This window comes from Phodopus roborovskii, unplaced genomic scaffold (assembly GCF_943737965.1).
Source record: "Phodopus roborovskii unplaced genomic scaffold, PHOROB, whole genome shotgun sequence".
Lineage (NCBI taxonomy): Eukaryota > Metazoa > Chordata > Mammalia > Rodentia > Cricetidae > Phodopus > Phodopus roborovskii.
This window is the reverse complement of record NW_026125546.1, coordinates 3,984,988-3,999,795: the sequence shown is the minus strand read 5'-3', so window position 1 is coordinate 3,999,795 and position 14,808 is coordinate 3,984,988. Positions and strand designations below refer to the sequence as shown.

Genomic DNA, 14,808 nt, shown 5'->3' with positions numbered 1-14,808 from the left:
AGGAATAAGGCTTTAAAAAAAAAAAACAAAAACAAAAAAAACTTTTTAAAAAGTTCTTTCAGACCAAACTGACTTTGCTTGAGACAATTCTGGGGTGGCTGTCGCTGCAGAATCTTCTACTTCAAAATGTCAGCCACCCTCCAAGCCAGTTCTGTCTGCAGAGTTCAGCTCTCTTCTTACCTCCTGACTCATCCTCCAGTATGGAACAGGTTCCAAACCCAGCACTTTTAGTGTCTGCAACAGCTATAAATATCCAGCTGCTAGAACGGTCCCCTCCCCCAAGTTCATCACTCCCAAAGGACTTTAGTATTTCACAAGGGCAGTGTTTCAGAAGGCCTGGAAAAGGTAAGTAACCTTCAGAAGTCTAACGTGGGCTTTCTCACCCTGGCAGCCTAGAAAGGCAAGCAGCCTGCCCCTTTCCGAATGAGTGATTCTCAAGGGGAAGTTGAGTGGGTGGCACAGCTACTTTCCACCCATTAGGAAGTTGGAACCGGTTGTCCTTAACCTAACTTGGACCAGAAAAGAAAAAAGATCAGAAGACATCGCCATGGAGGTGTCCACTCACCTAAATGTCAGAAGCCTCTCCCCTATTAAGGCCAAGCTGGCCCCCAGCAAGGTCAGCACCACTAGCTTCCCCATGTTGTCTGAGTGCCTAGAGGCAATGAGCCTCGCACAGTGCTGCTCCCCGAGGGCGGAGTGGGGGGGAGGGCGGACACGCCGTGGCCCCGCCCAGTAACCTGGTCCCTGTGCCCCGCCTTCCTGCTCCTCCTTGCAGGTACTTTGGCCGGTCCTGTGCCAGGCAGCAGTCAGCAAGTGGGGTCTTTGCTCTCTCCTGCTCCAAGGAAACTTTTGCTTTTGGGATTCAAGACCACCTTTGCCGGCGAGATTCAAAGGCACCTTTGCGCTCTAGTTCAAGGGCACTTTAAGGCACGGATTCCAAGGCTACCTATCCTTGCTCAGAGTTCAAGGACACTTTTCTGCCTGCCTCTAAGTCTCTAGTTAGGGATCAGGAGCCAGTTACCTCTGGCTAAGGTCAGCCAAGTTCTAGGGTGCTCTGGTTTGAACTCAAAGTTGGAGTCCCTACAGGGTGAAGAGAGTTTGTTTCTTAAAGCTACAGAACTTAATTAACTTAAGCTCCAACCAGTGGGTGAAAGGTTGAGAGAGCCACATGGGAATCCAGAAATCGCTCCTGAAACCCCCTAAAGGGGAGTAAATACTGAAAGGCAAGTCCCTTGACTCATCCTTCTCCAGACATCAGAGCTCTGGACTTGGGCTCCAGACCTTCATGGTGTCATCAGGTTGTTGGAAATGGTGAAAATCCAAGTCCATCTGTCTGGGGACAAGGGCATAGTTTCCATGGGAGATTCTTGTTATTCTTTCCTGTGGACTGCAGGTCTTTCTGATGAAGAGTGAAACTTTCCTCTCAGATAAACAATACCCCTGCAGTTTGAAGATGACAGGACACTTGAGGAGCTTAGGGAACATTGCACCTTCAAGCATCATCTATTAATAACAAGATGCAGTAGCAGTAGAATTCAGTTTAAAAAAAAAAAGAACAATTATTTTGAAATGTGAAGATTTTATAGGACTAAGGATGTCAAGAACAAGGTAATCCTTGACAAATAGGATACTTATGCAAAATGTTGGGTAATGGACAGATGGCTCAGTAGTGGTAAAGGACACTTAGTTCTCTTGCAGGTTGACCTGGTTTGGGAAAAATGTTATGACCCCAGTTATTTCTCAAGAGATATTTTGGTACCAGGCAAAGTTCATTTTGCCCAGCACCCAATGTACCAATTGCTTAAGGCTTTCAAGAGTTGTTTTCAAGCTAGCCAAACAAAGAGAAGCAGACCCAGGTCTTGAACCCACCTCTCTGAGGATAGGGCATGAGGATGTTTATGGTATAAAGAAGCAGACAAAAGCTACTTGGAATAGTCAGTGCAGGAATATCTGCCTTCATGACCCTTCATGGAACACAAGAGCATGCAGCCTTTAGCAGGATCTGGGGGTAGACTATATGGCCCCCTATGCCAAAAGTTCTGAAGACTTGGAGTTTAACTCCCAGAAAAGTAATTAGGACAACCAGTTTTATTACCCATTCATCAAAGATGTCACTACAAAAATATTACTAAGAGACCAATATGTAATTGCATTGTTTTCAATATTTGTAATTAATAGAGAAATCAGTTGAACAATAGGAAGCCTTGGATAGGAAGACCCAATGTGCAAAGCCAGGCTGGGGCTAGATAATCTGGTGAGAGCTGGTTTTTGTTTTTGTTTTAAGTGAAGCTGGAGGATTTGAGGGGAGTGAAAGCATTTCCCTTGGATTCATTCCATCCTCTCAGCACTTGGAAGGTTTAAAACCTAGAGAAAGGATCATCTTCATTTGTCAGGAATGATTAACCCTTGCCAAAACACAGCCAATTTAATTTTCCTTGCTCCTCATAGTAAATACTTATGTGTCATAATAAGTTTATTTAAAATAAGTTTTATTTAAAAGAAAGAAGAGTAAAAATAAAGGCTGAAGAGACGGCTGGGTGGATCTGAGTGTTCGCAAGAGGTTCTGAGTTGGAACCTCCAAACACACATAAAAGCTGAGCATGGCTGAAGTACCTGTAACCCCAGTGCTAGCTGAAACACAAAACTTCAGGGTCATAAAAACACCTGTCTGAAGGCAGTGAAATGGAGAAAAATGGAGGAAGATGCTTGAATATCCTCCTCTAGCGTCTGCAGGCACATGTGTATAAACACACACACACACACATACACACACACACACACACACACACACACAGAGAGAGAGAGAGAGAGAGAGAGAGAGAGAGAGAGAGAGAGAGATTGGGCCCCAAATGTATCCCCTAGTATTGCAAAATTGCCACTGCAATTTCTGTTGTTTTGGACAATGATGACTTGATCACCAAAACGTTCCCCTCAATATATGATCATAAAAAGTTCATCATATATTAATACATATTATACTTACAGTTTGATAAAACAACCTCTCATACCCATTAATACTCCAAATCAGGATTTATTAAAACCTTTCTTGTATGCCTGAGATAAACAAGGCACGAGCTTATTAATTCATACCCACTTTTGCACAAATGAAATTTTGAATAAGTGAAATGGAAAGGTATTTTACTTGATACCTAGTATGTCTTATGAATGTGTCTTCTTAGATAGATAGCCATTGTTAACATCTCCTGAAATCAAAAACATTCCTTTCTTGGGTTGAGTCCTTAGGAAAACAATATTTAATCTTGTCTTATTCATCTGTGAACATTTTCCCCTCGGATAATGAAAGCCGCAAGAAGCATTAATTTCTTTGGCTTGAAATATATCCCCAATTCATTAACAGAACAAATTGAAAAATCGAAAATAATAAATAACAGAGAAATACAAATACGAAACAGACTAAATGGACCAGAGCCCAAGTTTAAGAATTACTTCTGCAATTTCCATTCTAAAGCCATTAAATCATTTAACCAAAACACGGAACTCAAATTGGTACCTTGGAAGAAAACCCACAACAGAACATATGATATACAATAGGGGATGTGTAACTCTGCAGCACTGGCTCTATGACAGTGGCTTCATGTAATTGCTAGTGGCACAGGGTCTGGCATTAGAAACAGATTGATATTCACCCTTAGGAAGTGTGTGACCTTGACTGACTGTGAAATGTTAACAACGATATGATATTGACATCTATTCCCTCTAGGCTGCAATTAAGATTAAGTGAAATAATGGGAGAGCACTTCCCAATTGTTGGACATTTGATAACTAACTGACAAGTATCTTAATGATAATGAGGGAGATGGAAAAGTGAAACAAAAAGCCTTTGATAAGTGACAATGGTGATTTATGTGCAAGTCCTTTATAATAAAATTTTAATGAAAGCACATAAGTGACAACAGAAGGAAACAGAGTAAAGTCACTCTTCAGGACTCTTTTTGGAACTAGAAGGGAAAAACATGTTTCTCCTGTGTTTTTGTCACCCTTAACTCTGATGCAGTGTAGGGCTACCTAGCCAGGCAGGCTTGGACAGCTGACCACACCTCTCCTGGCTTCCAGTCATAAATGAGTTTACTGAGTAGGTAACCTGCCAACCCCAAGCCTTTATCTCCTCTTTGGACCTAAAGTGGGCTTCTATTTAGGAAAAGAACCTATAGGAGACACCTTAAGAATTGAAAATTTGAAGGCTGGCGGTGGCGTATGTAGGTGGTCTCCATGAGTATGAGGCCACCTTGAGCTACACAACAATTTCCAGGTCAGCCAGAGCTATGTAATGAGATTGTGTTTGGAAGAAAAGGTAAATAAATAAAATCTGGAGCTACCGTATTCAGTTGTTTTATTTTTTCCAATAAAGAGCCCCTTTACATCGAGCTTTCATGAGAGGTTAGCATGGCCATTCTTGTCCAATCGAATCCCCTAAAAGTTAATTCCTTCCCATTCTCCTGAGAATCAGTAATTAAACAAAAATGAAAACCTGGCTTGTGGTTAGTCTTTAATACACTTCTAACTTTTAAACAGTAGACAAAGCTGTAAGAACACAACATCAAAATGTTATCTATCAGTAGTTCTGAACACGCACAGTGGTCACAGCATAGGGACCCAGGATGCTTATGCTTTGATGCCTCATCCTGTTTCAGTAGCCTCCTACATGGTGGGGCACAACAATGAAGCGCCTCTGTGCAAAATGCATTCACTTTATCCAAAAGCAGCTTTTTTCTTTCTCCCTGGATTGGCATTTTAAAAAACACCAATAATAAAGTTCATTTTCTTTTGATGCTCAAAGTGCAACAGAATTCTGGGCCTTTCCTTATTGAAATAAAATGAGCTATGTATGTGGCATATTCCTAGGTCAGTGCTGATAGTTAAATTCCCTCAGAATTAGCAATTCATCAAAAGATTATTTTGATACAACTTATTGCACTTGCATGCCAAAAATACAACTTAGAGTTCACAGTACAAGGCTCTCTGGTATAAAGTGCCTACAAGAAGTTTCCTATCGTATATGGTTGCCACGGAACTTCCCTGAAGGACAGACCCGTTGTTGATATACACTGTAGTTACAGATGGCTTCTCGGATAGAATGTTCTGGATGCGGAGAACCTATCCAGGAAACACAAAGTGTTAATAGAGAACCACACACACCCATACCCTTCAAGCACCAATAATCCCTTGTCTTCCCCAAAGACACATGATTAAGAAGGCATGCTGCTGCAAACAGCAGTTACCAATCTCCTTAATGCTTAATTTAATGTACTTTCTCCAGCCTTCAAAGAAAGGACTTTTTAAAGTACCCAGTCATGCCATGCCAACACAGGATTTTGTGTGATTACAGCAATTCAGCGTTAACAGAAATAGGCTCCCACCACTGTGCCTGCTTTGACGCTACTTCAGCGTGCACTAAACGCACATCGCGTGGTGAGTTGACAGTAATCCAGATATTTTTAAATTGCCAGTATACCACATGAACAGGACCCATGTCTTTATAAAAATGACTTTTGACTAGTTTCCACCATAATTTAATTCATCAAAAGATTACTTTTCTCAAAGCATTTGAACAATGCAACATTCTGCCAATTATTGGCTTAAAGCAATTACAAACTACCTCCCAGGTTTATTGTGTTATTAGTTTAAAAGAACTAACAAATCATCCTGGTGACAGTTTATCGCATTATTAGTTCAAAGGACTTGATAATTAAGGTTGAAAAACGCAAAATATAAAAACCTCTGATGATGGAGGATTGTTCGGGTCATACACGAAGAGCTTCTGGCCATTAGGGTGACAGCCAACCCAGATGTCACCCGAGGAAGGATCAATAGATAAATTGTCCACCAGTGTGCCCAACTGCAGAACCTTACAAAGAAATAATGTCAATATCTTAGTGATGCAAGCAACATGATTAAATAATTTAGAGCTAACCTTTCTAGTTCCTATACATATGGGGCATTACCCACACCTTCTTACACCTGCCCTTCGAACACCGATATTGCTTAAAATAAACTTAATGAATGGGCTTGGAGCCATTCTTCATCTTCTCTGAAAATAAAAAACCTAGGGTGATAATCCATCGGTTCAAATAATACAAATAATGAACTCCTTTTGTTTCAAAACATACACAGTGATCAGTTAGTTTAAGGAAGTCCATCAAAGCGAGACAATTTTTAATCAACCTAAAATATGTGTTTGTCAGCACAATTTCTACTTTCATTTATTATTGAAAAAACTGAATGGGCATAAATATTCATTTGAAAACTCAACTATTTCTTTTCAACTGTGAAAAGTCTTATTGGGATTCATTAGATATTGTCAATACCTCATGGAACAGTTCTAAACCTGATGCCAATATCACTCAATCCACTGCTGCCTGCAATCACTATCCGTCCTAGTGACAGCTGCCAACAGATTTGTCTTGTTAGAGGGGGGAGATATTGAAGAACATAGACAGCGGCTGACCTGTTGTCTATACCCATGCTGTGTTTTCAGTGTGATAGTTAGCCCAACTAGAATACAGCAAAGAACAATCAGTTGACATCTACACATAAAACAAAATATTTACCTTTAATTGAGTTAAATTCATATTAGGTTGCTTTTCCAAAACATGGATTTCATGAGCTAGTATGTCAGCAACGTAGACATACCTATTCAGAAAAGACACTGGTTAGCACTTTCTGCCAACAGAGATAGATGTCTTCATACAGCAGGAAGGAGAGAGTCCTGAAGCCTCCTGAAGAGTTCAAAGGGATGCATGGGAGGAATGCTTGATAAAGGTCAACATATATATATATATATATATATATATATATGTATATATATATATATATATTTTAAAGCCTTCAAAATCAGTTCAGTGGTGCTACAACAATCATGGGTATTAAATTCATTTTAAAAAGATTTGTAAGAAAAATACCAATTGAATATGAAGTTCACAATATTTGAATATAAAGTTCACAATATTTGCCATTGAAATAGCAAAAACAAAAATTTTGATTTTATAAGAAAGAAAGCCATACATTTTAATATCTTTAATATGGACATATAAGATTAAGTGGTATGGGATACTTTAAATATCATTAATACGTATGGATATTTAATAAAATATTAATACTCACATAATCCTAATATTAAGATGAGTATTTATCCAGAACTTTGTATCTATATCTAAGGGGCAGTGAGCGAGGTTAACACATGAAATTGAAACCTAACATTCCATGGTAGCTGCCTTACTGAGCAGTCTTCCTGCATGAGGCCAGAATCCCTAACAGTGTAACATGCACACAGGGAAGGGACACATTTTGCTCTTCCAACACCAGTTCACCAGTTCAACCTACTTTGTGCACACATAACACCCGAGTCAATAACAGTCCCTGTACCATGGGAAATAGCTAAATCTAGAGACAACAGGGGGATGGAGCCCTTTCTGAAAGCAAATGAGCCAAGGTAAAGTGATGTGAGCTATAGGTGGGTATCAGCAACATAAAGCACACATCATCTCATGCGAAGTGTAGAAAAACAAACGGAGGGTAGAGCTACTCATTATAGCAAGCCCAGACCTTTCCTCTCTTGATCTGAGAGGATCTGGAGTCTACTGCAGGCTTAGGAAAGAAGTAGCTTGATGACAGAGTGACAGCTGAGTCCACCAGTGACAGGGTATGTGCTTCCCAGCTGGTGCTGTGGTGGACACTTGCAACCAGAGATGGGGATGGGCTAACTGACCATAGAAGAACCACAGTGGCCAGAGTACAAAAGCCAGAGGAAGGTTGAAAGCAAGCTGCAACCAACACAGAAATGCTAGAGGTGGAAAAACACAGGTTTGACTGGCAGACTGGGCTAGAAAGAGATGGTTTGAGTGATTTATATTTATTTTCTGATTAAAAAGAAAAGGACAAATTACATCACACAATAAGAACATCTAATTGTCAGGGAATGTCAAATGCCTTGTGGTAGTTTAAATTGTTCGGTGCAGTAAGGCAGAGGAAAACTAAGAATAAAAATAAGAAGAGTGTTTCTGGAACACAATTCAACAACATACATTAAGACCAACAGTGAAAAGATTAACTGGAGATCGGTGTACTCACAGGAGGTCTGAGTACTCACAGGGGGTCTGAGTACTCACAGGAGGTCTGAGTACTCACAGGAGGTCTGAGTACTCACAGGAGGTCTGTGTACTCACAGGAGGTCTGTATACTCACAGGAGGTCTGAGTACTCACAGGTCTGTGTACTCACAGGGGGGTCTGTGTACTCACAGGAGGTCTGTATACTCACAGGAGGTCTGAGTACTCACAGGTCTGTGTACTCACAGGGGGTCTGTGTACTCACAGGAGGTCTGTGTACTCACAGCAGGTCTGAGTACTCACAGGAGGTCTGAGTACTCACAGGTCTGTGTACTCACAGGGGGTCTGAGTACTCACAGGGGGTCTGTGTACTCACAGGGGGTCTGAGTACTCACAGGTCTGTGTACTCACAGGGGGTCTGTGTACTCACAGGAGGTCTGAGTATTCATAGGGGTTCATTCTACAGAAATTTTGTACAAGTATTCAAGTAAGTGGTACTCACAATAAAGTAATTGGGGCAGAGCTGTAGAAGTCCAAAAGCCTCAAGTTTAACTATTATGTTTTAATACTGTCCTAGGTAGTTTTTACTTTAAAATAGTAATTGGTTTAATTGATTGCAGTGCTAAAGGAGAAGCATGAGATGTTTTTGATATAACATCTGATAGAAATCAAATAAGCACATATCCATCAACAAAGAAATAGTTAGGCCAGTTTAGAATGATTCTTGGATAGAAGAATACAGTCAATAGAATGACATCAATTAATTAATTTAAATTTTTGTTTTGAAGGAGTTTTAAAGCCTGAAAAGTTTCCTTTTGTCTTATATTTAAAACATCAAGTCATTATACTATAGTGTTATTTAATATGCAAACTATATTGCTATATATAAAATTAAAAAGGGTATATTGGAACCTAAGGGATTTGTTTATGAGAACAATTTATTGACGAGAGGTGAAGATGTTATGTAAGGAGCTTTACTTTTTGTCAGGTGAAATATTGATTCCATTGGCTGAATCAAATCCTTCTGCTACCAGCTTAACTTCATCTGGACTGTAGTAAACAACATTTGCCCAGCGTAGGTTCAAGTATGTCTCCAAATACTTTAAGAAAGGATCTGAGAAATAGTGGTCATTGGTGGCATAGAAGTGGGCCGGTCCAACAGCTATGATGTCATTCACGCTGAAAGAGAAAAATAGCATGGCAGAGCAAATTAGAAGCCTAATTGTCTCCTTGTAGAAGATTCGATGACTGTTCACAAACTTTACACAGCAGGGGTTTAGAATTTGGGGAGGGGTTTCCCAAGGAAGGTGAAGCTATATCCACATGACAGTGGTCCTGAGGACATGATCCAGAACCACAGACCATGCACTATGGTGACAACTGCATGAGAACAATATCATACAGTCCAGGGCAATTATGGCAAAAATCCTTTATAGAAAGAAAGATATCCACCAGGCACACACATGTAATCCCAGAACTTAGAAGTGGAGGAAGAAGGAAAGTGAGTTCAAACTCAACCAGAGATCCACACTGAGACCCTGTCTCAAAAAAAAAAAAAAAAAGTATTATTTTACTATTACCATTTTTGACGCAGGGTCCCCGGTAGGCCAGGCTGGCTTGGAACTCACTGTGTTTCTGAAAACAACCTTGAGTTCCTGATTTCCTCTACTACCCCAGCCATAGTATTACAGGTGTGGCCATCATGCCCAGCTAAAAGCATGTTTTCTGACATGGACATTACTGGCTTTAACAACTGCCTATAAAGAGAGAGCTGCTCAGGTGTGGAACTGGACAGGCTTGTCTGTCATTATGCTGTCAGTCACATTTACCCCACCCTCATTTATTCTACTGCGGGACTTTCCTGAGGTCCCTTGCTTAGTCATTAGTCAAACTAAGGTTGACTGTTCAATTTCTACCTGCCTCGCAAAGCTGCCAAGCCAGCAATGAACAGGCATTCAATAAACACTTGCAGCGAGACAGATGATGAAATGGTCAGAGAACAGTGCTTCAAGAGAGAGATTGATATGCTAAAAACAATTACCGTTGCCAACCAGCTAGGCAAGGGTGTTATTAAATTGAAATTCCAATTATCTTATGCAAAAATTTCTGAAAGAGCTGCTTTCTTCTCTGTCGAATGAAAAATACAGAGCTACAAGGGAGGCTTTTATTTTCTTCTGAAAATGCTCCACAATTCAGACTCTGCCTGACTGGTACTCAAGCTCCTGTTTATCACAAAGTGCATTTTGGGGACGAATGATTGGACATTACATGCTTATAACCTAGAGAGAGATGTAAAGATTAAAAAATATCTATCAAGTTTAAACTTCCAGCAGGAGCCCAGTGCAAGCTGAGCTGGAAGGGATACACGAGTCTCCTTCCGTCACACTCTCCATCAGTGTCATTTTGGCAGTAGTGGCGCCCTTCCAACTTGGATACTCAATTCTGCAGGGACATTAACCCACAGCTATCACGAACCCCTTGAGTGTGCTTTGTATAAAGCATTGGACCCACTGAAGACAAGCTACCCCTCCAGGGAAGGGCAGGGATTCGAGCGCTCAGTCATTTGAGATGAAGGTGGCAGCCATGAACAGTGGCAGGGTTTATCTTCTGTTCTCAAACTGGGCCTGAGGAGTGTCACCCTGAAGCCTGGTGCTCCATCATTTCTCAAGGGAGTTCAGTCAGAACACTACTCATTATAAAAAGTGGTTATCAGTCATACTCTCCCTTATCTACATGGAAACACACACACACACACACACACCATACATGATTCATGAGACAGAGAGAGACAGAGACAGAAGGAGAGAGACTATGACAGAGATGATGATCCAAAATCCTTGGGAGACTAGAAGTATTTCTGATTTTTGATACTGTGCAGATCTTGCACAGGAAACCACACAACACTTTTAAAAAAATGTGTAAGAAAGAAAACGTCATAGTGTGGCATTTCTGCCTGTAGCATCGTGGTTCAAAAAGACTCAAACTATAGGGCATCCCTTTGGATTTCACTTTGGAAGTGCTTAACCTGCTTAATACACATGAATATTTATAAACTCCCAAACTATGTATAAGTTACCATATGTTAGGCTTTGTATTACATATTACCTAACGTAAGTGAGCCCTAACAAAAGATGAATCAACCAAAATAATGAGTGTTTGGAAATTCCAGCAACAGGGAATGAGAAGATAGCAGGTAGCAAAGTGACTGCCATGCTTGAATGAGGACCTGAGATCAATCCTACAATCCATGACAAGAACGCCAGATGTTGTAGCACTTATTTAGAGTCCCAGAAGCGTAGGTGGGAAGACCATCCCCCGGGCTCCCTGGCCATCAGGCTGAGCCTACTAGGTAACTCCAGGCCAATGAAAGACTATCTCAAAAACAAGGTAGATGGCTCCTGTGGAATGATGCCCAAGGCCTTCCTCTGGTCTACACACACACACACACACACACACACACACACACACACACGCACGCACGCACGCACGCACGCACGCACGCACGCACACACACACGCATGCACGTGCCAAAGGTAACCAGGAAAATTAGGACAAAAGAAAAGCACCTTGGGAGGAGCTCATGTTTAATTGTCTTCAGATGCAACAAAGAATTTTCTTCTTCTTCAAATTTAAAAATTTCCACTGTATTCTTGAATTCCGGATGGTTCACAACAAAGAGATAAACGGTGTCATCTAAAGGATGGACAGAGCGAGTTCATTTACAAGAGATACACACAGGACCCATGGGCAGGCAGTAATACTTCCACACCATGGGCATGGGAAGGTTGAAGGCACAAGCCGTTCAGTACCTTTCCAGACCATTGGCCTGGTGTTAGTTCTGATCCCTGGTCTTCTGACCTTTTTAGAGGGAGTGTCTGCCCCCCTCTACACACAGAATTCATGCATTATGTATTTGTGAGCTCAATTGGAGATTCGGCTCTTTTTGATCCAGTGGTCACAGGTATATGAGAAGACCAAGAAATCTAAACATTCTTATGATTGTTAAACTGCTAGACATTTCAAAACGCAGCACAATGCCCTGTGAGTTTGGGAGATTTGTGAACATGGCTGATAGGAACACAGGCTTGTTTCATAAGGTCATTGTCCCCTTTGTGCGTTTGTGTACTGTGGTGTGTGTGTGCACGCGTGCGCACGCGGGAGTTTCAAGGCTATTTCCCATGTGTATGTCTTCACCTTGGATCCCATCAGCTCTTACCACCATCTATGAAAGTGCTAATGCCATGTGGGTTAAACGAAGCCAAATCGAAGCCCCAGCTGACTCTTAATTCCAGTGCCCTGGGTTTTTCTTCTTTGAGATCCATCATCAGTATTCCTCCAGGCTTGTCTGGTGCAAAGCTGTGGAGCCCTGGGAACTTGAGGCCCTTTGGAAACAGTGGGAGGAAAAATGAGACACAAAGGCTTAAGTACCTTCTTGAGTTAGGTATGTACTGCACATAGACGATAAGCAGCAACTTCAGTTAAAGCTGGTGGCGTAAAGCCACGACTACAAAGAGAAAGGTGGGGTGGACATCTAGGAGCACAAAGGAAACAGAGAACAAAAGAAGAAATGATAGCTGGGAGCTGGAGAGATGAACAATAGGTAATTTTGTTGAGCTCTGACAGATAATTCAGATCGGTTCTCTGGAGGGGGGGGGGGCGGCTACCGAATGAGAGGTGGACTGAGGGATTCCAGGCAGAGCTGAGGGACAGGAAAGCAGCCAGTCACATACGAGCTGTGAAACCCCTCGCATTCCAGGCCTGCACTCCACAAGAGGCTGGCAGGCTTGAGCAGGGCAGACGACTGGTCCCCAAAGCCTGTTGGTGTCACCTTGAAAGGACATCCCTTCATACAGGTATGGGTAGTTCACGCCACTTCTCCGTGGCTACCACCATTGACATTTCAGGACCAAGAAAAAGGCTTTTACTTCTGCCCTCCCTTCTCAGTTATCCACATTCCCTCGGCCTCCTGGTAGTGGCACATTACAACACACCTTTAACCAAAACACTAATGGCGTCCCATCTCAGTCTGATTCCAAGAAAAGATTCTAGAATGGCTTGAAGGCCTTTCGTGAGAGCACTTTCTCACCCTCCCTACCTCCGATGCACATCTTTCTCCTCGTCCCATAACTTTCTTCCACACCAATAATGCCTTAGGGCATCCAGGTTTCCTGACCCTCCTTAATGAGCAAGCATGTTCTCACATCAGAGTTTACTCCAAACCCACTGCCCAGCAATGCTTCCCTCCAGAGATGGAGGCTCCATCCCTCAGTTTGTTTACCTCTATTCCAGATGTCACCTTTCTAATGAGGCTGCCTGCAAGCACAGTGTCCGCCTAACCCTGGTCTTTTCCCCTTACTCTAGCTTCCTTTTCTCCATCCCCCCCACCCCACCCACCCGGAGCCACTGGCATACATGCATAATAATGCCTACATGAGAACGATGTGGCTGGTAGCACTGCATGGGGCAGGGGAAAAGGGTCTACAGGGGTGAGACTACCACTCTCCTCCACCCAGCTTGTTTGCCCAATCCTCAGGGGGCTTGCGGACTGTTCTTGCCAAGCACAGGTCTCTTCTCATCAAATGGGCAAGATTCACACCGGCATCCACCTGAGTTGTGGGCAAGGTCCTTAACCAGACAGATATCTTCTCCATTCCCAAATGATACTGTGATACCACAAACACCAGAACCATCATCTGTCACTCCACTGCCCCATATCTTTGTCACATCTTGACTAGAATGGTAGGAACATAAGCCAGGACTCTTCTATTTCCTGCTAGATCCCAGGACCTGGAGCATGGCAAATATAGCCATTTTTGTGTTTTTGGAGTCTATCTCACATTTCTTTTTCGTGTATTAAGTTATTAAGTATCCCAGTTGATTGGCAATAGTTTTGGAGTCCAATGACTTTCTCTCCTCTTGAACATTAATGGGAACATGGTTCATATTTTACTATTAAAGATTGTGCTTGCTAGCCAAGTGGTGGTAACCCATGTCTTAACCCCAGAACTCAGGAGACAGAGGCAGATGTATATCTGTGAGTTCCAGGCTAGACTGGTTTACAGAGCAATTTCCAGGATGGCTAGGGCTATTGCACAGAGAAACCCTGTCATGAAACACGCCCCCCCCCCAAACACACACCACATACACACACTCAAAATGTTGCTTGCTGTTGGTTTTTGGTTATTCCTCTTATTTCCAGCTCCCTTGGAACTTTTAATTGAGTGAGTACTGAATTGTATTAACAGCTTTTATGCATTTGCAGAGATAATCTGGGTTCTCTAGCTAACTGTAAGACACAGAGTCCTTCTGATTTAAACAGAAATAGTACTTGTGATAATAAACTGTATATGAATTCGCTACTGTATTCAGTTTGCTAATGCAAGGTGGTTATGTTTTATGTAAATTTACGGGCACAACAAAAATGCAAAGACTTGTTATGAACAAAAATGGACATAAGAAGAAATTCTTAATTTTTAACATCTATCTATGATTGCCAACATTCACGCCTCCTGGGCCACTAGGCAAAACAAACTGGAGCTGTTTCAGTCCTTCATAAGAGCCCCATGTCAGCAGTTAATAATCTTCTTTCTTCACTTATGTCTCTCAATGGTAATTTGTTTCCATTATCAGGCAGCATTATGAGAGAGTGACAACTATTCATAATCATAGTAACACCTTCAACTATTCCAGTATTCCTCTACTTTACACATTTGCTTTATTTTTATTTTATTTTTTCAAGGCAG

The 14,808-nt window shown here is 41.7% G+C and overlaps 2 protein-coding genes across 2 annotated transcripts in view; both read right to left on the bottom strand.

Moving 5' to 3' along the window:
• Pon3 (paraoxonase 3) overlaps positions 1-680 on the bottom strand; it is a 29,246-nt gene extending 28,566 nt beyond the window's left edge. The window contains exon 1 of the mRNA XM_051177174.1: positions 566-680. Within this exon, the coding sequence (XP_051033131.1) occupies positions 566-639 (74 nt within the window). The 5' untranslated portion in view covers positions 640-680. The remainder of the gene's footprint in view (positions 1-565) is intronic.
• Positions 681-3,011: 2,331 nt separating this feature from the next.
• Positions 3,012-14,808, bottom strand: part of Pon2 (paraoxonase 2) — a 31,940-nt gene continuing 20,143 nt past the window's right edge. The window contains exons 4-9 of the mRNA XM_051177172.1: positions 12,282-12,447; positions 11,632-11,758; positions 9,044-9,244; positions 6,570-6,651; positions 5,738-5,866; positions 3,012-5,115 (exon numbers count right to left, since the gene is read on the bottom strand). Of these exons, the coding sequence (XP_051033129.1) occupies positions 4,957-5,115; positions 5,738-5,866; positions 6,570-6,651; positions 9,044-9,244; positions 11,632-11,758; positions 12,282-12,447 (864 nt within the window). The 3' untranslated portion in view covers positions 3,012-4,956. The remainder of the gene's footprint in view (positions 5,116-5,737; positions 5,867-6,569; positions 6,652-9,043; positions 9,245-11,631; positions 11,759-12,281; positions 12,448-14,808) is intronic.